At 36.9% G+C, this 27,966-nt stretch overlaps 1 protein-coding gene across 3 annotated transcripts; it reads right to left on the reverse strand.

The window, feature by feature from the left end:
• Window positions 1-12,112: 12,112 nt before the first annotated feature.
• On the reverse strand, window positions 12,113-24,758 carry Lpar4 (lysophosphatidic acid receptor 4). 3 transcript variants are annotated; one of them, XM_074062707.1, is made up of 6 exons: window positions 24,425-24,758; window positions 22,258-22,307; window positions 21,218-21,319; window positions 19,102-19,156; window positions 15,529-16,255; window positions 12,113-14,308 (listed from the first exon to the last, which is right to left on the reverse strand). In XM_074062707.1, the coding sequence occupies exon 6, from the start codon at window positions 14,228-14,230 to the stop codon at window positions 13,118-13,120; it is 1,113 nt and encodes a 370-aa protein (XP_073918808.1). In that variant the 5' UTR covers window positions 14,231-14,308; window positions 15,529-16,255; window positions 19,102-19,156; window positions 21,218-21,319; window positions 22,258-22,307; window positions 24,425-24,758; the 3' UTR covers window positions 12,113-13,117. The 3 variants fall into 3 exon arrangements, with proteins under 3 accessions (XP_073918808.1, XP_073918807.1, XP_073918809.1); XM_074062706.1 differs by lacking the exon at window positions 15,529-16,255; XM_074062708.1 differs by lacking the exons at window positions 15,529-16,255; window positions 19,102-19,156.
• Window positions 24,759-27,966: the final 3,208 nt, after the last annotated feature.

A 27,966-nucleotide genomic window follows, 5' to 3' on the forward strand; every position in this document is an offset into this window, starting at 1 on the left:
GAAGAGCTTCTAAAAGAAGAAAAAGGTAAGCAGGGCCTTCCCAAAGTCACAGTGTTTCCTTCTTTTCCCTCCCTAGATTCAGCTACACTTCTGGAGATGGTGCTGTGGATAATCAAAATTATCCAGTGAACTAAGCACCACATCTCAAAAAAGTCTGAAGTACACTAAGTCTAGGGAAACAGTTCAAACACAGCACCAAGTTATTCTTGAAAAGGAACGTGATAGTTGCCTAGTCCATAAGGGAACTTGGACCCTCAGAAGGAGAAGGGACTTATTCAAGGCAAAACAGCTATCTAGGGGTAAAGTCTGTAGTATAATTCAATTTTCTTGATGGGATTTCATACATTTTTATATAACTACCAGGTTTGGGATGGTGCCAATTTATCTGTGATCATTATAATAGTCCTATGAGGTAGATATTACTATATATTTTCATTTTAAAATGAAGAGTAGGACTCCAGAAAACTCAAGTGATTTGTCAAAAAACACATAACTACTAAGTGAAAAAGTTGAAATTTGAATTCACATCTGCCTGATTCCAAGATGATTTCTCTTCCCACTGTGCATTGTTGCCTCTCACCTGGTAGGCGAATTACCCAGGGCAACTGCTCAGCAAGCAGTAGTTTTTCAAGCCAAGGAATCCGCTTTGGCTGTTGTTTCACCCAGAGGTAAAGTAATTGTCTCTATCTACAGCCCAGTGGAAACATGCATTTTGCTGAATGTTTCTTTTCACCAGATTGATAAAGTCCCTGCTCATAAACCATTGACTGGGCCTGGGAAATGCTTCTCATAGAATGAACTTCTCAATACAAAAGCATTCCCCATGGAGGGATCTGATGCATAGGTGAATAGTAATTATAACTTGTCCTACAATAAAAGACATACACTATTGACAGTTTATGATACAAATTCCACAGGCTAAAGACATTTTCAGGAGAGTATTGGAAACACTTAATAGTTATGTTATTTGCAGAAACAAGGCAAAGAGAGGAGAAAGAGGTTGAGAGAATATTCATGCTTTTCTTTCTTTTAATAGTTTCTGTGCCTATGTGTGACTAGGCCATCTCCTTTGACCACTCATCTAGGAAAAGGAACATGTTTCCACAATTATAACTTTACAGATACTTGCTTCTCATGAAGCACAAATTTGCAGCTATTTTTATTTGTTTCTCCTTGAGGCAAACAGTGGATAAACATGAGGTGACCATAAACTATTTACACAGGGGGAGGGAATTCAGGAACAGACTTTAGAGAGAGTGAAGGCAACTGTTGCTTTCTATAGGCCTCACACATTTATGAAGGTCTCCATGCATGACTCATAAAGCTATCTCCATGGAAACTGTAACTAGTGGGTTTTCAGAGGCTGTCCCTGAATGTCCTCTCCACACTTCCCTCTTCACAGCCCCAACTGCACAGTGACATTTAAAGGCAACCTCAAACTCCCATCAGAACAGACATGCTCACTGACATTTTGGATTACTTGCTGAGGTAACAGCCTAATCTAAGCTGCAGGAGCCCAGGAGTGCTCTTTCCCTTCTGAAAGTTGCTTTCCTACCAGCCCCAAGGCCAGACAGAGGGCAAGTTCATATTTCATTGGCCTTGCCGTCTGAATAAAGATTTACTGATGGGTTTGTTCTTGGTCATTGCCAAGAGCTTCCTGAGTCATGGGACCAATAGGAGAGAATCCATCATGGAGGATGCAACCATAGCTCCAATCAGAGTAAGAGCAGAAGAGACAAGTGTGGGTTCAAAATAGACCCAAGGAGACCTGCGTTTGGAAGAAGGCACAATAAGTGAGTGTTGTGTCAAATGTTTAAGCTTATCATGTGACTTTAACAAATTATTGAACTTTTTAAGCCTTTCTTTTTTCTGTCTATTAGCATATATTAATTGTACAAAAGTTACATTGTGATATTTCTGCACATGTATGTAGTGTACTTGATCATATTCATTCCTCTCTGTTACTCTTTCTTATCCCACTTTCTTACCTTTTTCAATAATTTTATTTGGTTCCATCATGTTATGTATTTTGATCAAATTCCCCTCCCATCATCCTCTCCTTTTCCCTTCCCCCATCCTGATAGTTCCCCCCCAAGAACAGTCCCCTTTTTACATGCAAATCTTACTTTTTAGGTTTATATTCTGCATATGAGAGAAATCTTCAAAAAATAGAACTACAACATGATCCTGCTATACCACTAATGGACATATACCCAAATGATTGTTAAGTCAGCCTATAACAGAGATACCTACACATCCATGTTTATAGCAGCACTATTCACAACAGCCAACCTATGGAATCATCCTATGTGCCAATCAACAGATAAATGGATAAAGGAAATGTAGTACATATACACAATGGAGTGTTAGTCAACCATAAAGAAGAATGAAACTGTGTTGTTTGCAAGAAAATGGATAAAAGCGGAGAACATCATGTTAAGCAAAATAAGCCAGACTCAGAGAGACAAAAATACTTCTTCTTCAACCTAAGGAATCTCAGTTCTTCTAGCTATGAAAATAATACCTACCTTACAGGGTTGTAAGGAATGGTATTACATGTGGTATGGTATATGGCAATTGCTATCACAATCATTATATTGTAGTTTCTTGATCATATGTACTTGTATAGAGTCATCTTGTTTAGCAGTCACCAAAGTGCAGTGGACAGATTATGAACTTTAAAGTACTATAAGCCAAAATTTAAATTCCACATTAACCTTTATAGGAGTCATTCAGTCATCCCTCTCAAGTCTTGGTTTAATTACTTTTTTAAAAAATAATTAAAACTAAAGCAGATACCTTAAAAGCAACTGAGGCCAATAGGAAAAGGGGACCAGGAACTAGAGACAAGGTTAGATCAAAAAGAATTAACCTAGAAGGTAACACCCACACACAGGAAATCAATGTGAGTCAATGCCCTGTATAGCTATCCTTATCTCAACCAGCAAAACCCCTTGTTCCTTCCTATTATTGCTTATACTCTCTCTACAACAAAATTAGAGATAAGGGCAAAATAGTTTCTGCTGGGTATTGAGGGGGGGAGCGGGAGGGGGTGGAGTGGGTGGTAAGGGACGGGGTGGGGGCAGGGGGGAGAAATGAACCAAGCCTTGTATGCACATATGAATAATAAAAGAAAAAAAATGTAATTATACCTGTCCACAGAGTATTTGTAAATTAGTATTAAATGAGATAATGTACAGTAAAGTCTAAGTATAGTGCTAATCATATAAAAGGCATTCAGTAAATATTGACTTCTCCTACCCATCCCCCAAAGCCTATGTCTGACTGATAATTAAAAATAGATTGAGCCTTTGTAAGATGTAGTGAATAATCTGTAGATACTAAAAAAGTGTATTCTGTCCAAAGAGTGAACCTTAAGTTATCTGACTTTACTCCACTTACTTATGTGTTCTACAGCCCAAGTATACAGTGTGCCCAAAGTACTATCTCTCTTTCAGGGAACAGGACTACCAGCTTTCCCCCACTGCAGTGGATTGCTCACCTATCAGAACAACTGTACACACCATAACCCAGTATTCTTGAGATGCTGTAGCTATGGCAATCACACATACCAACTTTTCATAGGACAAATCCAATTTCAACTACTGCATCCTATGCCCCTACAAATCACTGGCATTTACTAAAAATATAATGGCAACTACAAATTTTGTCTTTCAAATTACATTACCCTTACCACTCACACCTACAAATACTATAAAAGTTATTTGATAGACGATAGGATCTAATAGTTGATTCAGCATGTGTGCAGAGTTCTTTGCAGTATATACCTCACAATATGACACCTTCCCATTCTTTCTTTCATACAACAAGCATTTAATGAGCACCCACTATTTTCCAAGTGAATTATGCCACAGAAGTAAATATGTTCTATAGGAAAGGCAGAAATACAAGTAACAAATTATAATATGACAAATGGGAAATAGAGTACTATGTTAGCCAAGAGTAAAAAGCAGCCAGCTAGTTCTGTCTGAGGTTAATAAAGAAGACATGACTTGGATATAATAATTATAAATAAAAATGATGAATAGCTACAGTTTTGCTAAATAGGTACTTTGGGGGAGTTGATTTGGATAGTCTGTTTTCTGTTACTATAATGAAATACCTGAGGCAAGGTAATTGCCAGACTCAGAAAGACCAAGAGACAAATATCACATGTTTTCATGTAGAACCCAGAAGTACAAAAATTGATGTGAATATAAACAGGAAACTGTTTGGGATAAGAACCATGGGAGGTAGAAAGGCAAAAAGAGAGTTCTTTATATGCATTATGAAAATAGAATAATGAATCCCATTAAAATTGTGAAAACAAAAGGGGAGGAATATAAGAAAGATTAATAGAGGCATTGGATTTGATCAAAGTACATTATATTATATACATGTATGAACATATCACATAAAAGCCCTTTGTACAACTAAAACACAATAATAAGAGAATTATTTAGTTCACAGTTTTGGAGACTGAAAGTCCAAATGGCTCTGACGAGGACAGTTTCTATCTATCTGTATCATCACATGGCACATGCAATCAGCAAGCAAGACAGGAAGCAAGATCAAGGGGGACAGGCCAGGCTACCTTTACCAGTAACAATCCTCTCATGAGAATTAACTCAGGGTCTCAGGAGAGATACTTTAATACTTTCCAAGGTCACACCACTAATGACCTCTTTAAAAGATTCCACCACCTCAACACTGCCACACTGAGGACAAAGCATCCAAAGCATGGGCCTTTGGTGGGGGCGAGGCACACTTGAACCACAGCTATTACTGACTTCCAAACTGACAGCTCTTAAAATATTTCATATGACATTTTAGTTTCTCCAGAAAGTAACAGAAAAAGGAAATATCCCCATTATAATAAATCAACCCTCACACTTTTCTTTCATAAAAGAGGAACTAACACCTATTGCTTGTGGTCATCCAGTGACTAAAGTTGCACTTCTATTCATAAACACCACCTTTCCAATATTATTACCTACTCACAAAAGGTGAGTTTTAAAGAAAGACAAGTAATATACATACCCACACATAGACAGACATACAGCTATAACATATGATGTGTGAGTCTATAAGCATGTGCATATACTAAACATACACACACACACACACACACATAAGCTCCATGTACAGAAACAAAATTAGCAGTCAAGATTGCTTGAATACAGTGCTTGACTTGGAGCTTAGAAAACATTGAAGTTGATTGTTAAATGCTGGTTTGAGTTTTTTTTAAATCAACCAAAGACAATTACATTCATAAGAACAGTTTTTATGCTTTTGAACTCTATGACTTCATAAAAAGTATGAATTTCATTATTTTTAACTCAACATTTGTCTGTTCAATAAAGATGGCCATTTTTGATTAGTCTTAATTATTGTGTCCTGTTTTTCAACTTAGTAAGAGTTTTTCATTTATCTTTTATTTCCATGATGGTCTGCACCCCAGCTTGCTGCCTAGCAAAAGCATACCATTTATCACAGGGGACCAGGAAAGACAAAAATGAACAGTTCATTGAAATCTATCTCAGTTTGTGAGAACAGCTGATCCCCAAGCATGCTCTGCTTTAGGGGGAAGCATGTCAGGAACTCCCTATATTAATGCTTAAACATGAAGCCAAAAATGGCCCAGAACAAACCAAAGCTGCAGACAGAAACATAACTACAAGTGTTTAGTGGGGAATAAACTGGTGAATTTAACAGTGGAATAAAAAGTCCTTGTAACCAACAAGATAACATTGTTAGTTTCAGAATTCTCATCTTTTTCTTCTTGAGATGTGTCTGGAAGCAAAATGGGAGACTGGTTAGAAAACAAATAACTCGTGGTTAGTATTCAAGAGCCAAGCACCTTCACCAGTCTGCAGACACGGCCAGTTTAGAAAGGAAGATTCCCAAAACACATCCAACTCTCCTTAATCAAGACAGGATTTGTCTATCCTCAAGCTCTGGCCTGCTCACAATTTAACTTTGTTAGGAAACAAGCAGCTATACATTTTCTGTATAAATTCCAACTAGCCACTGCTCATTTTCATCCCCTCCTTCAAACCCAGCCATCCCAGTTCCTCTGAGGTTAGCTGACCAACAGCTGAGAAGAGAAATTTTCTCTATGAATGCATAATTGGTCATTGATGAACAAACAGACACTCACTCAGTCTACCTGACCTATGGAAAAAAATCTCTGACCATCAACCCAGATGTTCATGTCGGTCAACACAATCTCCATATAATTTATAAGGTATTAAATATCAAAAATAATGGATCTTTTCAGTTAGCATTTTGGCAGATGATGAAAACAGCACATTTTATTTGAGAAGTCAGCACAGACTTCTCCCAGTAAAACTGCAAACAGAAAACTGTGAGCATTGGCCCCAGATCCTCCTAGAGAAAGGCTGCCATTATACTCCATTACAGTTAAAGCTATGTATGCACCTCCTGGATGGCATCCAATCAAATGACACTTTTCCCTCCCTTCTTGCTCACTTTTACTTTTTTTCTTTTTAGTAAAAACATATTCTCTCAATGGCTAGACCCTGGTTTCTAGTAAAGGAATGGCTGCTAATCAACTAGGGGAATGTGTGCTGAAAGGAATGGGAGGGTTTTCAGAATCACTAGTAACATGATACTTCTTTGGCGTAAACTTTGTGTGCTATGGGACATGCCATATGGACTGAAGGATCAAGTGTAATGTATAACTCAAAGTGCCAGTAAGTGCCAGAGAGGACAAATTAAATGAGGGGAAACTACAAAAGGAAAGGGAGTTATTTACTTGGGATCTGAATATGACTTAAGAGTTTTAAATATGCTCAAAATTTGTCTTTTCTTTGAGCTCTTCCTTCAACATTTGGGTATTTGGTAAACCCTTTATTTTTCAAAAACAAAAAGGTAAAAATAAAAAAGAGAGTAAGGAAAGTAGTTTTTCTAGGAAGTCACTTTGCCAATTGTATTCTAAAATGAAGGCTTTGGGCTCTTCAACATTCAGGTTCTGATGAAAGTCAGCATAAAGCAATTGGAAAATATGTTGCACTTTGAAGAAAAGAGAAGGGTCGAGGGATAAACTGAGAGGTAGCAGAGTGCATAGCAAGAGCCCTAAAGTTATACAGACCTGGTTGAGTGCCTGCTGTATACTACTGTACTGAAAAAGGAAAAGCATGGTTGCCTTCAATGAACTTATATTTTATTAGGGAGGTAATATAGACAGACAATGGACAAATAAATGAAAAAGAGAATTACCAGAAGCATAACAAACAAGGTAATGTGTTAATAGTAATTAAGTGTCTACTATAGATTGGATGGTCAAAGAAGGCCTCTGGAAAGGTGGCATTCAGGATCAGCTGAACGATGAAAGAGTCAATCACAGAAAGACCTAGTGAAAGTATTATAAGCAGAGGGTACAGCAAAGGCAAAGGACCTAAAAATAAGAATGAGCTTCACGTTAATGAACACAAGGAAGACCCATGTACCTGGACTTCAAGGTGAAGGGGAGAGTGGTAAGAGAGGAGGTTGCGCCATCTAAGAGCCAAATCATGGGGTTCTTACCTTAGTAAGGTATTAGATTTCATAGTAATAATCATTTACTAGTTATAAGACTTTGGAAAAGTACCTTAACTCTCAAGTGTATCTGATTCTTCATTTATAAAAACAGTAAAAGTACCTACTTCATAGGACTGTTGTAAAGATTAAAGGAGATGATATATTTAAGGCCCAGAGCCTGCTAGATGCCGGTAGCTCACACCTGTAATCCTAACTACTGGGAAGGCTGAAATCTGGAAGATCACAGTTCTAGGGCTGCCCTGGCACAAAGTTTGTGAGACACCATCCCAACAGAAAAAAGCTAGGCATGGTGGCATGCACCTGTCATTCCAGAGATGGCAGAAAGCTTAAAACAAGAGTATCACAACACAGGCCAATAAGCATAGAGCCTTGAGTTCAAATCCCAGTACCAACAAAACAAGAGAGACATAATTAGCATTCATTAAATGTTACTTGTTGTTATTACATATTAGAAAAAAAACTCTCCATGGTTGATCGGGCCTAGACTCCAACATCCTGTGTTCAAGTCATGATCCTGCTACTTATTAACTGTGTGTCCCTGGGCAAGTTACTTAGGCTCCCTAAGCCTCAGATTTATCATCAACAATAATAACTGTATTAATAAACACAGTTTAATTTATAGCTTTGTCTAGAAGTGCATATAAAATCCTGTGGCCTCATATCAATCATTTCAAATGCATAAGTGTGTCTCAAAGTAGCATAAGACCCCATGGTGTCATATAGAGTATTTGAAGATTTACTGTATTATTCACTCTTTCTAGCCTCACATATAAGAGAAAATAGGTAGCCATTTTGTGGAATGTTTTCAAAGAAAGTTAGAAAGATTCCTTATCCATCTTCTCCTCCTAATGACTTAGATTTCACCTTTTAAAAATGTGTTCCCACTAGGCATGTTGGTGCACACTTATAATCCCAGCACTTGGGAAACTGATGCAAGATCATGAGTTTAAAGCCAGTCTGGGCTACATAGTGAGGTCAAGGTCAGCCTGGGCTACATAGAGAGACCTTGTCTCATACAAAACATGTTCCTTAAGCCATGGACAGAGCACCACTGGTTAAGAATGTAAACTTTAGTGACATATAGAGCTAGGATCAAATCAGACTCTGTCTCTTACTAGGTTTCTGACTGTTTTAAGATCCTTCAGTGTGTTGGGCCTTAATTTTCTCATCTATAGAAACTGCTTAATCATAAAACCTCCATCATCAGATTGTTGGGAAGTAATGGACTGCTTAGTATATATCTGATACTTAATGAACACTATCATCCATATCCAAAATATTGATAAGTACTGTTAATTCAAACTCAGCATGAGTGAGGTTGGAATTCAAGTGTTAGAACCCTCATAGATCTCAAAAATGACTGAGTACAAATTGATCATTTTACTAATAAAGGAAATCAGGCACAAAGGGAGGAAGGGACTTGCCCGAGTTTACACAGTAAGTAGGAGAGTTGAGTATGAAAATCAAATTTGAGCTTTCAGCTCAAACCTCTTTATTACAGCAAGAGTTAGCATTCAGTTCGTTCTCTGGGAGTATGCTTTACTGAAATGCAAAATGGTGTAGAGAAGAAAGGAGAAAGAGGAGAGAGAGAGAGTTGCAGTGTAAAAGCCATACCATGAGGCAAGGGAGAAAATGATTTACTAATTCCTGGGACAGTCATTTCTCTCCTTCTTAACCCTACTTCAGACAAACTTTTGAATTAATCAATCCCTTTCTAAGATACAACACCAACACAAATCAATCATTCACAACTTAAATATGAGTCTATTCAAACTGGCACTGTAGTGACAGAGGTTTAAGTATTGTGTTTTGCCAGACAGAGTAATATTTCTATAGGAGAGATGTTGGAGGGTATAAGGGCCACAGGAAAACCATACCAACATAAGGTGCAGGGATTTGGGAATGGAGAGAAAAGATGGAAGAAAAGATAGGGATGTGGAACAAATGGCTTTGTCCACATTATTTATATAAGTACCTGGCCTAGAAGGTCATTAATGGAAAGGTTCCTCTAATTTTAAATGTACCTAGGGCTGACCTTGATGGCCAGGATATCAGAAAAAGCAGTGTATGTTGTCATCTCATGGGGAACCAAATCACAATGTGGGGTTGAGATGATGACACTGTATTCCCTGAGGACTATTCTGTGATGCCACACTGGGTCTACCACCCACTCTGGTTATTGATCTGTCAGCCACCTAGATCTACTCTCGTATCATTGTCAGATGGCCTGTTTGCCCAGACTTTCCTCAGGCCTGACAGTTGATGTTTGAGGGTATTTCACCAAATCCTAGATATCAGATTCTGAAGTCAGCTTGGCTAGAAACCCCAAGTATGGACATTCCTTGATACCTTCTGGAGATTGGCACAGAACACTCCTTGAATACTAAAACCCATGGATGCTTAAGTCCCTTACATAAAATGGCTTAGTATTTGCATATGACCCACACACATACTCCAGTATTCTTTAATCATCTCTGGATTACTTATAATCCATAACATAATATAAATGCTACATAAGCAGTTGTTACACTGTGTTGTTTAGGGAATGACAAGAAAAGGTCAATTCATGTTCAGTACAGATGCAACTATCTTTCAAACATTTTTGATGTGAGATTTGTTGAATTCATGGATACAGAACCCATGGTTAGAAGGTCAACTATTTTTTAAAAAGCCAAATTGGAAAAATCAAGGAAGAAAGTAGTAAACTTTTTATTGTGACTCCTGAAAAGTCATGTAGGTACTTTCATTTGCCAAATTCTGCATTGGTCTTCAGAGAGCCTCAAATATAAAATATTGGAATTTGTTTGAGAGCAGATATACTTCAAGTCCTTTTTCAAAGGATAGAAGATAAAGGAGAGATGCCTTCAGGTGCCCAAAAATACAGAAAATTGAATGAATAAAAGTCACCAAAATATAATGGCAAGATAATCCAAATACATTTTATTACATTTAATAGATATATAAAATTCAAGTTGTAGTTGCAACTAAAGGATTACCTTTGCTTTTAAATGCAAAATAAAGTTTTACATTTAGTTACACATTATTTTATTGGTTATATTGTTCGTATGACAATTTTTATTATTAGCAAGTTATATTAACTATAAAAATGGAAATTAAAAGGAAGTGAAATAAAAATTAAACAGAACAAAACATGAAAATTATACAAAAGGAAACTGATTTAATGATATATTGTATGTCAATTTGGTTAACATAGCTAATTAAATGGTTGGTGTCAATCCTAAAATTTCAAAATTTTAATAGCTAAGGGCCCAAGCAAGAGTTCACATACAGTTTAAACTTACAAAAAATGGAAAAGAATATTGAAGGAAATGAAAAGATTATTCACACTTTGATTACTAATTTGATCTTAATACATAATGTAATAACTGAACCTAATCTAACTTAACCTAATTTTGTCTAACTGAATCTAATGTTTTACATATTCCAACTATAACCTTTCTTCACAAGACAATATAATGATTATTTTTAGAACTTTAGATCACGAATTCATTTTTACTATTGTTCTATTGTTTTAGCATTTTTTTTAGTTAGTTCCTAACCCAAGCATAGATTCAGAAGTTTTTAAAGTTACACTATGCTTACAGATTTTCACCTTAAAATCTTAGTATTTTTAAGTTTACACATCATCAGAAAAAAAACAAAGGCTAAGGAATCTCAAGAATTTGCTTATTGTTTTAGAATTTTTACTTTTTCACCATTGTTTTATGGTTTTTAATTTTTTTAAACCCTCCCTGGCACAAGTTCAGCAATTCACAAGATGCATTGTTTATGGAAGTTTTACTTAAAAATTCTTAGCATTTTTAAATTGCCATATCATCTACATAGTTTTAAAGTAATTAATGCACATTTAAAATATTTTTGTTGTTTTACAAAGTTTTATAAATACTATTGATTTTTGTTATTGTTGTGTATATGTGAGAGATTTTATTTTCATTACTTCTGATCTAAGCATAAATGGAGCATCTTTCAAGCTACATTGTGCTCAAAAGTTTTACTTACAAGTCTTAATATTTTTAAATCTACTTTTCATCCAAACTATTAAGGTTTTAAGGAGTTCTGTTGTTTAAGTAAGCTATAAAATGTGGTTTTCTTCTCTTGTAGATTTTTAAATGTTTTTATTTCTCCCAAACTGGGTGCCAGTTTAGCAACTTCTTAGCTGCATTTTGATTTAAGGCATCATATGAAAGTTATAGTGCTTATTAAATTTTATTGATGCTCAAAAAACTGTAAGTTTTAATTTGGGGGGTGAGTCTTTGTTTTATGAGGGTTTGTTTGGGGGTTTATAGTATTTTTAAACTTACAGAGCTATAAAAATAAAGAAAATAGAAATGCAGGTGTTAGGGACTATTTTTGTTGCTTTTTTATTTTTTTATCTCTTTTTATTTTGTAGTTTTTAATGTGGTTTTGTTTATTTTGATTTATGTATACTTTTTTTCAAATTGCTCCCAACCTGGGCACAAATTCAGCAGCTCTGTGGCTACATTGTGCTCAAAATTTAATAGGAAAGAATAAGTATTTATAGTTACAATAATTAATGCAAGTTTAAAATTTTTTTCACTTTACTGTATGTTTTTTGCTGGTTTTTTTTTTCTTTTGCTGTTATAATTTTGTTCATTTACTGCTTCAATTCATGCCTGACCTGAGCACAAATGCTGCAGCTTTCTGAGTGTGTTGTACCCCAAAATTTAATATGGAGAATAAATATTTTATACAACCAAGTTTGTCTCCAAAGAGATAATTAAAAGTTTTAATTTTTAAAAATGTAGTGTTGCTTAGTGTTTTTTTAATTGACATTTTGCAATTTTATGTGATTTTCCATTTTACACCTGCCAGGCACATAGGCAGCAGCTTTCTGGCTTTGAAATTTAATACAAAAATGTTAACATAGCTTAAAAAATAAAATTTTTATAACTGACAGTATTGGTGGCTATAAATGTGTAAATTCCATAAATTTCCATTTCTTCTCACCCATATCTATGCAAACACAATTTTTTCATTTTTGAAATTCACATAAATTTTGTCAATTCTTTTAAATTTGACACTTTTCTTATTAATAATGTTAGCTTAAAATATGTTCATGTAATAAAATAAATTTAATGACAATTCAAAAAAGAAAAGACTAACATACATCAGTAGTAACACAAATATCTTTTAAATAAATCCCTGAATTTGTTCTATATTTATAGGCCGAACCCAATTACTAAAATCATTGGAATGGAAATATCTTTTTAAAAGTTTGAAGTTAATATCCATATCACTAAAGTCAAGGCTACTGGCCACTTACATAATGTGATACAATGAAATTCCAACTCAGCAGAACAGTATGGTGATCTGTTTTGGTGTTGTAATTAGACTTGACCTATAATTACTGAACAAAACAGCATATGTACAGTAAATGTTCAAACAAATGTGTCTGACTGTATTTGGTACATTAATCTATTCTCAGCATCATTATCTTCAAATTTTCTCTTATTTATAGAATAGGAAAAATCATAGGAGAAACCATATCCAGACCTGAAGACCATTCTCGTACCTAGAAGGTGGATTCTAGCATTAATTCACCACCATTATTTGTTGTTTGGTCACTAACTTCCTCTTGAATAGCTGGAAGGGAAGGCTTTGTAGTCAGAGGTGTTTCAGTCTTAAACAGGGACTCCATCCTGATATGGGTGTTGATATAGAAGGACTTCTGAAAGGATTCAAGGGTAAAGTAATAGATGAAAGGGTCAAAGCAACAATTCAGAGTTGCAAGGCACAAAGTGATTGGGTACATGATCTTTGCAAATCTTTCCAACAAGCAATTAGTAATGGCTTGGGAGCGCACCAAGGCATACAGGAAGAGAACAGAGTTGTAGGGTACAAAGCACACCACAAAGACTGCCATATGAACTGTGATCATCTTCAGCACTTTTTTCTTATTGGTCCCAATTTGAGACAGTGTTGCAGGCTTGCGAAGGGTTCTCAGCACCACAGAAGAGCATGAGACATTCAATATCAGAGGGATGATGAACCCAACAACTTCAATGAATATGGTGATCTTGGACAGATAAGTCTTCCAGACACGTTTGGAAAAGCCCTCAAAGCAGGTGGTGGTTGCATTGTTGACATTAGTGGTGGAGAACAAAGAAGCTGAAATACCACCACTGAGGACTAGGATCCAAACCCCAGCACATACAATAGCAGAATTCCTCCTTGTCCTAATGGTACGAGATCGAAAGGGATAGACAATAGCCAGGAAACGATCCACACTAATACAGGTGAGGAACAGCATGCTCCCATATATGTTGGTAAGGAATGCAGTTCCAGAGATCTTGCATAGGGTGTCACCAAAAGGCCAGTGGCGGTTGAAGTTGTAAAATATTTTGAAAGGTAGTGTACAGACAAAGAGCAAATCAGAGAGTGCTAGATTGGTGATAAAAATAGCAGTCTCACTTCTCATTTTCATGCGAAAGCAGAAGACAAACAGAGAGGCACTGTTGGTTATTAGACCCAAGATGAATACAACACTGTAGACAGCACCATTTAGATTATACTTGAAGGAATCATCAACAATGCAAGTATTATTGGCAGTAGAATTGCCCAACCTGGGTCTGAGACTTGAACTTAAATCTTGGAATTGGAAGTCAATGAATCTTCTGTCACCCATGGATTTTTTTTCAGAAGTCCTGCTAGCTGCAGGGATTCACCACTTCAAGACTATAGACTGGTGGGAAATGTTTTCCTCCTGTGGGAAACAAGATAGAATGAATCAACAAATTTGCTTTCCATCCTTGACTTCTGTGGAGTAAATGATATTCTACTTATCCAGATTGGAAGATAATATGTACATTCCATCTGGTTTGACAAGTACTTTTTGAGCATCTATGACATGTTAAAAGGTACTACCAGAGCATGCTGTATACAAAGTGGGAGAGAACACATTCAATACAATAAACACAATACTGTAGATGAATAAGGTGTAGGTTATTCAAAAGTCCAAAGGAAACTACAAGAACACCTGGCAGCTAAAAAAATGCTAATGCTTTGAAATTTTTATGTAGCTTTTCAACTTTCAAAAACCATGTTTTATGTAATTCCCACAAGAATACCATAAGGTAGGCATGACAAGAATTATCACCATTTTACAGCAGTAGAAACTGAAGCTTAAGTTATTTAGAGTTATATAATGCCAGAACTGGAAGAAGGTGTAAACAGTATAGTAAGAACCAGAACTCAGGTTTTATGATTCCTAACTCAAGGATTTTAAAGCTGCACTAATTGTATTGTCTACTCTCCAATATTACTGAAACTGCTTGTCTGAGTATTAGTTCCACTGCATAAAATAACAGGTAGATATAGAACCACCAGAACATACTCAAAAAGTTATGAAAAAACTTCTGAAGTATACTGAGGTTTGAACTCAGTGCTCGCACTCGACCACTTGAGCCATGCCTCTAATCCCTTCTTCACTCTGGTTATTTTGGAGACAGGGTCTCGCTTTTTGCCCAGGCCAGCCTGGTCTTCAATCCTCCTATTTTACGTTTCCCACCATGGCTGGATGACAAGTGTGTGCCACCACAACCAGCTTTTTTCTGTTGAGATGGGATCTCCCAAACTTTTTTTGCTGGAGCTGGCCTGGAATCATGGTCCTCCCTATCTCAGCCTCCCAAGTAACTAGGATTACAGGCATGAGCCAGCAGCACCCAGTCTGAAGTATCTTATTAATTTACAGTTTTCCTCTAAACAGGAATTGAGAAGACAGACATGGTGGTACACATCTGTAACCTCAGCACTTGAGAGGCTGAGGCAGGAGAGTGGAGAGTTCAAGGCCAGCCTGGGCTACATACATAGTAATACCATATCATAATAAGTGAATAAATGAAATAGGAGTTAAAAGGTTTTTTTTTACAATGTATCACAGTGACTTTCTAGGGAGATAATTCAAATAACAAGCTCATCATTTACCTCTTGAAGATCATGATCCTCTATGCGTTTGTCATGCTAGTCCCGAAGCCTAGGATGTCCTCATTCTTTCTTTCCTTGTTCTATCAGATACTTCCATTCCTTCAGCTACTAAAATGGCCCTGGTCAATAAAGTCTTTCTACAAATGATACGTGAGAGGTGGATTTGTTATGAATAGCCACCTCATACTCATTGTGCACATCTGATCTGGCCATTTACATGCCCTCTGCCTTCAACTGTTTATACATGTGGCAACCATTGACTTAATCATCTTTCTTGGGTATCTAGGCCAACAAGGCTTAAAGGTCCACGTAGCAATCTTACCAACTTTCTTCTAAGTCAACAGCTACCACTGGACTGGGACTGTCTTTCAAATGTGCTCTGTAATACAATATGGACAAACAGCTACTGAATGATTCTTTCGAATGAGAATACGGAATAAAAGTGGTCTTTGTCCCCTGACATATCCAGTTATGGGATTTTGCATGATTATATTGTAACTTGTGAAAGGCAGTTTTGTGAAGTGATTCCCTCTTCACTCTTTTCCTTCAAAACTCTCAGGAAACCATTCAATGGACGTCTGTATATAATAAGGAAGGGAGTGGAAAGGAAAATGTGCAAGAGATACAGAGGTTTGACGTCACCTCAACTAGTATCTGGGCTTGAGAACATAATCTTCGGTTTGAGAAAAAACATTCACTCACTGTAGTGCCTCAAGGAAGAGATGACCTTGGAAAACATGGAGCACAAAGCAAAGGATTATCACTTTTAATAGTTTTCAAGTTAAAATTGGAAACTTGCTATCACAAGTCTTTATGGGCGCCTCACCTAAGCCTAATATCACACTACGATCATACTTTTTACCTGACCATTTAATCTCATAGGCCCTGCTCAACTTTTGCCAGAAGCAACCTTGATATGGAAAGGCAGAGTACAGTAGGATCCTTCACTAAGTAAATCCAAGAGGGAAAAAAACTGATAAGGAAGAAATAAAAATAGGTGGGGAGAGTAGAAGAGGAAATGGGAAAGAAAGCATCAGAGAAAAAGAAACAGAAGAATGGAGAGAGAGGGGAAAGGGAAATAAAGAAAAATTTCCTGAGCATAGGACTGCCATCTAATTTGTATTCAGACTTAGGAGGGATTTCCAGGTCAAGTTCCTCCAATCCCATTCTCCTACCTTGCTTTATCTTACTCTCTCCATGTTTCTCATACAGAAGCATAATTTGCAATCACTGTGTTTAAGGACACTGTAGCCCAATAACAGATACAAGAAAAGTCTGGAAAATCTCAGTCAATAGTGTTCATATCCACCTTTGGAAGCTACAGATCCAAGGTTTTGTTTGTTTACAGCTTATATATTTCACCAATGGAGTGGTAGAAGGAAAAATGAATGCAGGCTGGGCACAGTGGCTCTTGCCTATAATTACAGATACTTGGGAGGCAGAAATCAGAAGAGTCATGGTTCAAGGACAGCCTAAGCAAAAAGTTCTTAGACACTCCTCTCAACCAATGGCTGGGCATGATGGTGTGTACCTGTCATCTGCTATGCACGGAAGCATAACTAGGAGGGTCACAGCCCTGGAAAAAACAAGACTGTATCTCAAAAACAGCCAACACAAAAAGAATGGCTCAAATAGTGTCATACTTGCCTAGCAAGTGTGAGGTTCTCAGTTTAATACCCAGTACTGCCAAAGAGAGACAGAGAGACAGAGACAGAGAGACAGAGGAGGAGGAGAAGAAGAAGGAGAAGGAGGAAAGAGAGAGAGAAAAAGTGAATGGAAACTTCTCAAATGCTTAAGCCATTTTATTATTTTTAACATTCTACTCACTAGCCATTAGTCCAGAAGCTGTTTTTTTACACTAGGACCACCATTCACTTTCTGAAAGTATTTCAATGTTGAAAAAATGTCCCTTTAGCATGGTCACACAATCAAAGTAAATTATGAAGTGGTAAAGCCCCTAACATTAAAATTAGACTTTATTCACTTAAGATCTGCTTGTATCTTCCATCTACAATAAGTATTATTAATAAATTTATTTTACTCAGAAAATGCTTTCATAGTAGAAGATATTTCGCCTCTGCCCAGAGTCCCCTCATCTCCCCACTAACAATTCTTATACATAGCTTGGTGCTAGCTCACTGAATATGCATTATTTTGTACTTCCCCAGATGAGTGTTCCAAACAGGTGAGTTTTATCACCCATTTTCCATTTAGTTTTTTTCATGATTGCAATCATTTTATTTCTTAATCTGTATTATTTTCAATTGACAAATCATAAGTGTATTGCATTTATGGAGTCCAATGTGATGTTTTGCTATATGTATTCATTGAAGAGTGGTTAAATCAAACTAATTAATTCATCCATCACCTTGGTTCAATTTTATATCCCCTAGAACATATGCACATTACCCCCACAGCAGGCAGTCTATAAATGCCTGGCACTTCTGCTCTGCTGCTTTGAGTAATCAAATCCTGTGGAAGAGAAAGTACCACAGACAAGAAAGCAGTACAGTCTCACTCCTAAAGAGAGGGCATGGGAAAACTGCCACTATGGCCTTATTCATAGCTCTCCCTTGCTTGAACACACACCACCTTTGCTGTCTAGCAGGGAGGGTGTGGTGCTGGGACTTAACACAGCATTGGAAGCAAGGAATTCTATTTCTGACTCAGACACTGGTTCACTCTGTAACTTGGCTATACTGTTTCTCTTCCCTGTGTAAACATTACCTCTGAGCTGTGAGGCTAGGAAGATTCAACAGGGCTGTGAGTATTTTCATGAGCTTGCCAGTATTCAGCTCTACCTAACCACAGAGAAACATTATAGAAGTTTTTCTTTCTACACAACTGGAAATTTATATATCTTTTTGGGTACCCTGTACTTCAAATTGCATCCTTCTGTCAATGTCTTATATCTCAAAACTCCCCCTTGGGTTTCAATCTTAAGTACACAATTTACTCAGAACAATCCAAAGAGGATGGCCCCACTGCATTTTCTCCCATGGAGTTTTAATGTTAAAATCAGAGATGTATTTGGCTTTTAAGCCGATTCTGAAAAAGAATAAAAAATATTCAAGAAACAAGATCTTTATTTTCATTGTCTTGATTTAGACTAAATGATGTGGTGTTTCTAACCACTAGATCTTCCTAAATGGCTAATATACTGGGTACTAAATGCAGGCAAAGGGCCAATACATGAGCTTCCAGTGAGATGAAGGAAGGGAAAAAAAAGATTGATGCAGTTAATTACATCTTCCACTCCAAGCAGCATCAGACTATTGCTTTGTGAATACTTTTGCAGCCAATTATTCCAACAACTAATTACTGGGGAAGGGGGCGGTTTCAGGGTTGAGTAGATGTATTTTCATTGACAATGGGCAGGAAGAGGGTCACCTGGAGGTTGATCAAAAGAAATCTGAGAAAGCGAATGGGGGAAAAAGGTGGAACAATAAGAGAGGGTAATAGGGGGTATATAAGATCAAAGCATGTTAAATGTGAATATGAAAATGTCACAATAAAACCTAAACTACATTTTTTAGAGTCTCACTATGTAGTTCACACTGGCCTTGAACTCACCAAACTCCTGCCTCAGCCTCCCCAGTGCTGGAATTACAGGTATGCACCACCATGCCTGGAAACAATGAAATATACCATTTTGTACAATTAATATACATCAATAAAATGTTTTACAAGGAAAAAAAAACACTAAAAGAAAAATCTGACCTTCAATGTTTTTTTAACTGACCAACATATATGGAGCAAGTTCATAGCAGTGTCCACATTTTTTTCTTTTTCTAATAGAAATATAGAAATTTTTCTAATAGAAATGGCAATAAAATAATGAAACCCATTAAAATTGTTTTTAAAAGGGGGAAAGGGATAAGAAACTGTAATAGATAGGGTGAATTTGACAAAAATACATTACATTCATGTATGGAAATATCACAAGGAAACCCCATTGTACAATTAATATATGCTGATTAAAAAATGAAAAGGGGGAGTGCTGGAGGTGTGGCTCAAGTAGTATAGAGCCTGTCTAGAAATCATGAAGCCCTGAGTTCAAACTCCAGTACCACCCTCTGCCCCATAAAAAAGAAATATACCATGTTTGGTGTCTTTGGGGCCCCCGGAGGAAGTGGAGTTAACTTTTTGGTCCTATAAAGATGAATGAATACCTGAATCACTTCTCAAAGTGCTAAAATTTCAGATGATACATTTAAAACAAAGCTCTGACTTCTGGCATATTCCCAATATCCTAGAAAGATTAGCTTACTTCTGCTCCCTACAAAAAAAGTCCAGAGTTCAGGAAGGCAAAACCTTGTTGCCAGAGTATACTCAAATTCTGTTGCTTTACTCCATTTCTAATGAAGTTAGGTCAAGTCAGAGTGCTTCTGATCCCCAAAGCATTTTCTCTTTCAACTCAAAGCTTATGAAAGCTGCACAGAATAAACTGAAACCTATTTTGTCCTTGCCTATATATATTTATATGTATGTGTATATATATATATATGTTTATATGTATGTAAGTTTATATATAATATATAGAGACAAATATATATACATATATATGTATATATATGAGAAAGAGAGAGGAGCAATAGGAAATAAATCCAGACTATATTGCTCCTTCAATGAGAAGTTGCCAACAGATAAGATTTCTAAAGGTAATCTAGAACAAGTCGTCACAGACACAGGTCACATTCATACAGATGGTTCCAATTGTCACTCCTATGCAATGTTTGATGTTTCATAAAAGTTTTCAAAATACAATCTAGTCTTATGACATTCTGTATAGGAGAAACCCTAGGTAAAAATTTCAATGCAGAATGGAGATAAGAAATTGATCATATCAGCCTCTTTTATTTTTGATGCAAGAAATATCCTTTTTAAAATAGCTTATCTGTCTTGAGCCCAGTTATCACTTAGATTATTATGACTGTTTTGTTACCCTCCCCTAATTTTAATGGAGGAGAGAAAGAAATTGACAGAGATCCCAATATGATCAGATCCTATCCTCAGTGTCTAACTTGATTGTTTTTTGTTCCTCCAAAAAGAACTCCAGTCTCCTACTAACCCTTCACCTAATGACACAGTCAAATCTTTAGGGAATAATGTGGTCTAGTGCTCAAAATGATGGGGCCAAACATTGCATCAGATTACTAAGGTAGAATTTTCCCTAGTACCTAGTTATAGAGTAAGACAACTGCAGAGAAATCGCTCAATCTAATATTATGAAATTGTTTAGTGTCTTGAGATTCAATATCTCATCTCAGCAGAAGCCCCAGACCTTTGGGAAAGTTTTTGGATATTCCTAAAAGAGCTCATTTCCAAATTCTGCAAGGCTCACACATGCCAGTTAGGATTTGGATTTATTTCATGTATCTGAATAATAATCAGTAATCAGTTTGCACACCAATTCATCTGATATACTTGGTCACAGATCCTATTAATATAAATAAAAACCATGTCTCCCATTTCTAAAGGTATATATTAAGGGCAGAGAGGGGATGAGCCAAAGAATCAGTATTCATCTACAATAAAATTGCTTGGTTTACAGTAACTACAATTCCTTAATCAATTCAGGATCTTTAGATCACATGATCTATAATAATCGGGAAGTAGTGACTACAAAAAAGTTGGAGAATAAAATTAGAATTAGTGAAGAGAGTTATTACCAGGACAATGTACTCACCGCATTGGTTCAAACCAAATTCTGGCACCAATTTTATTCAACACTTGGATAATTGATGAACTTTTTGGAGTCACTGTGATTACGGATTTCTTTCAATGGGTGCTATGAAACAGAATTTGTACAATAATGTTCCATGAAGAGAGTTCTTCACTAAAATGTATACCAACATTATAAAGTAGATCAAATTATTACATGATATAATTCAAAATAATTGAGAGCCAGCATATCCTAAAATGGCATTTAAATGCTTTGGATTTCATTAAAATACAATTGCTGACAGCAGGTTATATTACAAACCTATCACTGCTGCACCATAGTTTATTAGTGGCATTGACTGAAGCATGAAATCCATGAGCATATATAACTTACAATCATTTAAAAATAACTAGTAACAAAAGGCACAAAAATTCCCCCACATCCATATGTAAAAATAAATGAACAAAGGAGATCTCTTTGGGAGGCTGAGATTATATTCTTTCTTTGCTTTTTCTTTTTCTCTTTTTCTTTTCTTTTTCCCTGGCAACAAAGGCTATGATTAGGCAGGGGAAATGAAAGAAGATGGAAACCACAGGTGGGGACTCTATTGCTTTGTCTCTACCCTGCACCCCCATTCTATTTCTTTCCCTCTCAAACTAAAGTGATATGAGAGGTTTCCACTGCTGAGTATTTGCATACTTATTGGCAATCACTAGGCCTTTACCAAGATATCCTAGCCTACCCAGTATAACATGTCTGAACCATCTTCCAATCACAACTCTAGAAAATACTCGTATAATGCAAGAAATATACTGTAATGGAATTCTTACAAGTAATACCTATGTTTGGACCCTACTCATTCAGTGCTTGTAACACTTTACTAGAATCATCTGCTAGTGCCGAACTGACACTATTGTTACATCTCACCCTCTTTTGAACAAAGGAAGCCTAAAACAGAACAGACTGCTAAACAGTACTCCAACTCTCCTGAATTGATTTTTCTCTCATATAAAGAAAAAAAAATAAGTAAAATTATTAGACAATATAAAATAAATTGAGGTCACCTTAATATTAAGGAGAACTGATTTTCACACTGCTCCAGAGAACAATATTCCTAAAATGAAATGAATAATATTTTACTGGTTTATCTTAAAAGAAGACAGAAACATTGACATCTCTTTTATGGCTTTCATAGTTCATACAGATTATACAGAAAACTTTTTTATTTGGAATCTAAGAAAACTAGAATGCTCAAATACCGAGAAGTATTCATATCTGGTTTTAACTCAATATAATCACACCCAACTCCATCACTAGCTAACTGTGGGAAAGAAAGTCACAGTCCTTTTCTGGGCCCCAGTTTCTCTTCCACTTCCATCTTTGACCCTGACTGAGAAGACACTCTCATTTGGCGCCATGATAGTATCCTCTTTGGGTGTTCCCTCCTGTCAGTTATTTTCAACTGCTTTATTTGTCACTACAAAAGATTTTTTAATCCCTAAAAGTCTACAATGAGAATCATTAGTTTTTATTAGACCCAATGGTAGATTTATTTGAATATCAGAAATAAATATTATTAATTAGTACCAGAAGCTTAGAATCAAAGAGCATGATGCCATTTATAACCTAAAGTCCTCCTAATGCACTCATTTTCTTCATCCTCTGTCCTGCATATTCAGCAGGTATAGCAAATTTAATTGTTTAGATCTCAATTCTTCAGCCCTCCTACCTGATAATCTTGCCCTCAAAACAGGAGGTTAACAGCATACTTCAGAATGTAACTATGCAGAATCAATAGACTACTTACCCTATGTAATGGTCTAATAGCCAACCAATTGTTTATCTACTGAAAAGTGAGACTGGATTCCCAGTGGTGGGCGGCCATCTCTGAAGCTACCAATTTTCAGTACCGATATTCACAAATACATTATACGTTTTTTTTTCCCCTTTCCTCTTAAGAAGGCCAAGAGCAGACTTTATATGACACACAGAAAAAAGGCAATGATACAATTAAGCCCTGACCAAATCACAGCCAAGGCAACAAATCTCTGGGCATTTTCCCTCAAAGGGAATTGAATAGAACAAGCTTTAGCTAAGTTTGGCCTGAGTATTGCTGTGAGGCATCTCCCCAGTCCTCTCTAACTTACAGAGAGTACACATTCTAAAAGGCTGGCCTGATTGTTCCAACAGTGCTTTCATTCCCATCTCTGATTGGCAGGAGGTGCTTTAGAATGTAGTCGCCTTTAGTTTCACAGCTGAACTCATCCTTCTTAACAAGAGTACAACTTTTCATATGTGACAGGCAAAGGAATTTACAATATAATTTGCTGTTTGGAATTTTGTTCTGAAAAATAAACATGTTGCAAAGCCACTGGATAATTTGGATTGTAAATTATTATTGTTGTCTTCATGTTATTCAAGGAAAAAAAAAGATGGTATAATTTGGTAAAGTAGCAAAATGAACACCACCAAGCTTTGAAATGCTCTAAACTTTGGATTCGTCTAGTGTTTTTCCATGCGGAAATCATGATAAATGACATTCCATATTCACTAAAACAAATTACCTAAAATACAGTACTAATCAATTCAAAAAAATCATTTTACTGAAAATATTAAAAATATTCAGGATATGCAGGAAGAGAATTTTAAGTATATCACATTGTTGCATCCGTATGGCAAATAGTAATTAATTTCACATGTAATAGCAAATTCTGTTTATGCCAGAATTAGTTTTTCATTCAAACATGATTCTTCCTTTATGGGCAAGTTCATGAATTATTCAATATAGCAAATGTCACATTCTCCATAAATCAATTAAGCATCAAAGGCATGTTGTGTATAGTTTTACTAGAAGAAACCTTATCGTAATAGAAGCCACATTAGCTCACAATTCTAAACAAAAGAAATATAAAGCGAGCCAAGAGTTTCTAAATTGTTCTACCCCGTGATTTTAAATCAGCTCTTTAGGACAACTGTGTTTATATGAAACAACAGCCTGAAAATCCTGTATCTCTTCCACGGAAACAATATTATTGCCAAAACAATAGAAAATTTTATTTTTGTTTTTGTTTTTGCTTTTACCATTCAACACGACGATCCTTGCTCAATACTTCAGAGTTGAAGTTTAACTTCTTTCCCCAAACACTCAAAGCATCAGTGTTTCCACTGAAGTTTGTTTCACCATCCCCCACCCCCAAACGCCAAAATCAAATCTTTCTCAAAGACACTTACCCCAAAAAAGAGTGTGCTAGATGAGAGAGTGTGCTCATGCCTGGAGACAATTAGCTAATAAACATGTAAACAGGCAACTCGCACTTTGGAAGTGCATATTTTTATCCATTTTTTTTTAAAACAGGGAAAGGTTAGCCCAGCCCAAAGGAGCAGACTCTGGGCTGCCGCAGCTTCTTACTGCAAACCGCTCATTCTGAAAATGTGAGCTTATTTACATTTATCTCTTTCCCTTTGTTAAGGACTGGCCTTCTTGAACGCTGTAGTCGGCATGCCTTTAACAAACAGGACACAAGAAAAGGCCCAAAGTCCGTGCTGGAGCCGAGGGCCAGGAAAACTCTTGGGGGTCTCAATAGGAAATGCTTTTCATTGGATAAGGAGGCATTATTAGGAGCTGAGATCCCGCCCAATCCCCTGTGCTCCATCGTTCCCTTAGTCACCAATCACTGGACTGAAGAAGTTTTTCCTTAAAGAGCATTGCCCAGGAAAAGCAGTTTCACAGTCAAGAATTACTGGCTTAAGTGCCACTTGACAATATGAAAAGTGTCCTTCCTGACCAATTAATTCACAGAGAAAGCTGTGTGCCTGTCTTTGCTGCAGAACCGCTACCCCCTTACAATTCTAATGAGGAGGAGGAGACAAAACTCCAAACTGGGAGGAGTGTTTCCACTATGAGCAACCCTTCTTGTTCCTACTTGTGTGAAACAATTACAACAATATTGGTAATAATAAGTAGGGTGCAGGGAAAAGATGAAAGTGAAAGGTAAATCCATTCTTATTATACTATGCAAAATTAAGTTTCCCACCACCACGAAAAACAAAATAAAATTCAATACCATACTCACTTAAGCCAGTAAAGTGCCTTCAGAAGAAGGTGTACTAGGGTCACAGAACTGTAATACCCAGCTTCCATGGAGCAGGGAGTGCTCTTTGGCAAAAGAAAGGTTTGCAATTTTCTTGAATAATTAACTGCCTGGCAGTAAGTCTAATCATCATGAAATTTTCAGAAGTTTACTGGAAAGTAAAACAGTACAGATGCAATCTGTTTATAGTGAGCAGTTATCTTCAACTATAAACTTCCTCTTCCCTGGGCAAGTTCTTTTCCTATAGGTGACTGCCTGGGTCACCCACACTGCCTTTTTCTTCACAATTTTCTTCCTCTTTCCCTCCCTCTCCCTGATCTGAGTTTGTTACAGAAACTTATTCACCCCTCTAACTTGATTGCTAGTCTCTCCCTACCACCAGCAACTCCCCTCCATCCTTTTCTCTCTACCTCCACCCACTGCCAGCACCACTACCAACAGTAATCCCTCCCTCTTCTCTGGAATGAAATCTCTGGGCAGGTATAAGGTGCTTTTTTCTCTGGGCAGTGCCATGTCCCTGGAGAACTGGGGGAACCCCTGTCTGCTTCATAACTTCAGCTCACGTAATTAAGCTGCCTCGCAAATAAAACATGTTCCACATTTGTTTATTCTCCCCTCTCTTCAGCTGAATTGTGGCTGTTCTCACTCACAGTCTAGGCCAGTAAACAAGTCCCTGTGAAGCTGACACTAGCCTTATTACTTGTGACTGACTAATAAACACTTTCTCTGTTACTTCCCCTCCTCCACCCCTTCTCTCAGTCTCTGCTCTTTCTGTCCCCCTCTCTGCTTATCTCAGGTATGTCTATTTCTGTCAGTTGCTGGCACTGGCTGTGTCCTCACAAGTGATCTTTTCACCTACTCTGAGTCCAGACCAGCCCCTTATGCATTCATCAGTCCACAAGAGAAAAATACAGTCAGTGTTAACCTGCTCAACTTCCCAGTCTAACTGGAGACAAAAAGGCAAAAAGGCAAACTTTAAAAACTATTAAAGCATTTATATGGACAGTGAGTTCTGTACTGGATCAGAGGATGGGAATGAAGTCCAATGGATGAGGCCAGGAAAGCTTCCCAGATAAGGTGAGATTTGAGCTATACCTTCTGGATAACAAAGGTTTAAATAACCCAAGAATGGAAGGGGATAGCTTTCCAGGTGGCTCTAACCTTTGTGTGGGGGAGTGTTCTATTGTAGAAACTCAGTGCAATAAAGTGATTAAAGAGTTAACCTATAGTCATGGTCACTGTCTATCTGTCTGTATGACCAGTTCACTATCTTTCTCCTCTTAGGATTGATATCCCTCAGTCTTCTGATTCATCTGCCTTCATTTCTCCTAAAGGGATGGAAATACCTTTCATATAAATCTCCCGAACATCTCTTTAGGTCTTTAGCCTTGTCTCTGAGTCACAGGCCACCCTCTTAGCATCACTCTTCTTCTATCTGAGCTTCAGCTTCACTGACCCTCTTTTATCTCCTAGAATTACACCACAGACATTTCCAAATGCTATTCCCTCTGCCTGCCTGGAATACGCTCCTCTATAATATTCCCACACCAATTTAATTCTTATTCCTTCAGATCCTATCCCAGTAACCATACCTTGGGGGAATTCTCCCTCAGTTCCTATTTTAGGTCATATCCACTTATTGGTCTTACAACATCATAGACCTTTTCTTCATTACATTCATCACAGGCATAAGTTTCTTATTCTTTGCTATAATTTATTTGTGTGATACTATGACCATTGGGGGTGTCTCTCAACTGTAAATTCAAACAGAAGAAAGTCCATATCTGCTCAATTACAAATTGATATTAACGGTGTTTACCAATTTTTTTCTCCCTGACCTTTTCTCTTGCCCAACCAAAGCAACTGTGTGGGTTTTATTTTTTAACTTCCTGGGTAAAAACATGTGCCATTACTTCCATTTGCAGACAAATCCACATCAATGTGTTGTTTTAGGACAAAGAGTATACACACATAAAGAAAAAAAAGTCCTATTGACAAGAAAGTATCAAAATTTACTACTATCCCCTTTTTCCCTCACCTCACTCCTTGCTACAAGCATTCCTTGCTTGCTCTAGTATTTGCAAGGCAGAAGAGGGAAAATGAAAGCTTTTCCAGGGTGTTCCCCAAACAGGCAGTTTATAGCCACACAACTTATCCAAAACATCCTTTAAGAAAGGCCTTCATTGAGTTGCTGATTTTTGTGCCACTGGCTGGTAGAGGATGAATATGCAGCTGAAAATGTGCATTCAAAACTATCTGGGGGAGTATACATTTCATTTTATCTGTTTGCAAAGAAAGTTAACTGAAATATGACTAACTTCCAACTGGGAATTTGCACACTTGAATAAAGACAGCCAGATGCTTGGGTCCTTCACACTCTAAACCCAAATCAATTTTTCTTTCTTTCTGCCAACAATATCAAAGGACTGGGTGAATTCACCCCCAGTGCCAGAAGCTCAACACTATGCTAGTTTCCCTAGAAACAGTACAAATGTAACCAAAGGATTTTAACTATGCCTATGGATTAGAGTCCAGCGAACAGTTTTGGTAACTCTCAGTCTCCAAAGAAACATAGCCCTGCATAAACCTGAGCAGTGTTCTAGGGAAGAAGGAACAATTAATTACTAACTTTGCATTAATTAGCTGATGTCTTGAAACCTTCCAGGAAACAAAGAATCCTAT

This window comes from Castor canadensis, chromosome X (assembly GCF_047511655.1).
Source record: "Castor canadensis chromosome X, mCasCan1.hap1v2, whole genome shotgun sequence".
In the NCBI taxonomy this organism is placed as follows: Eukaryota; Metazoa; Chordata; class Mammalia; order Rodentia; family Castoridae; genus Castor; species Castor canadensis.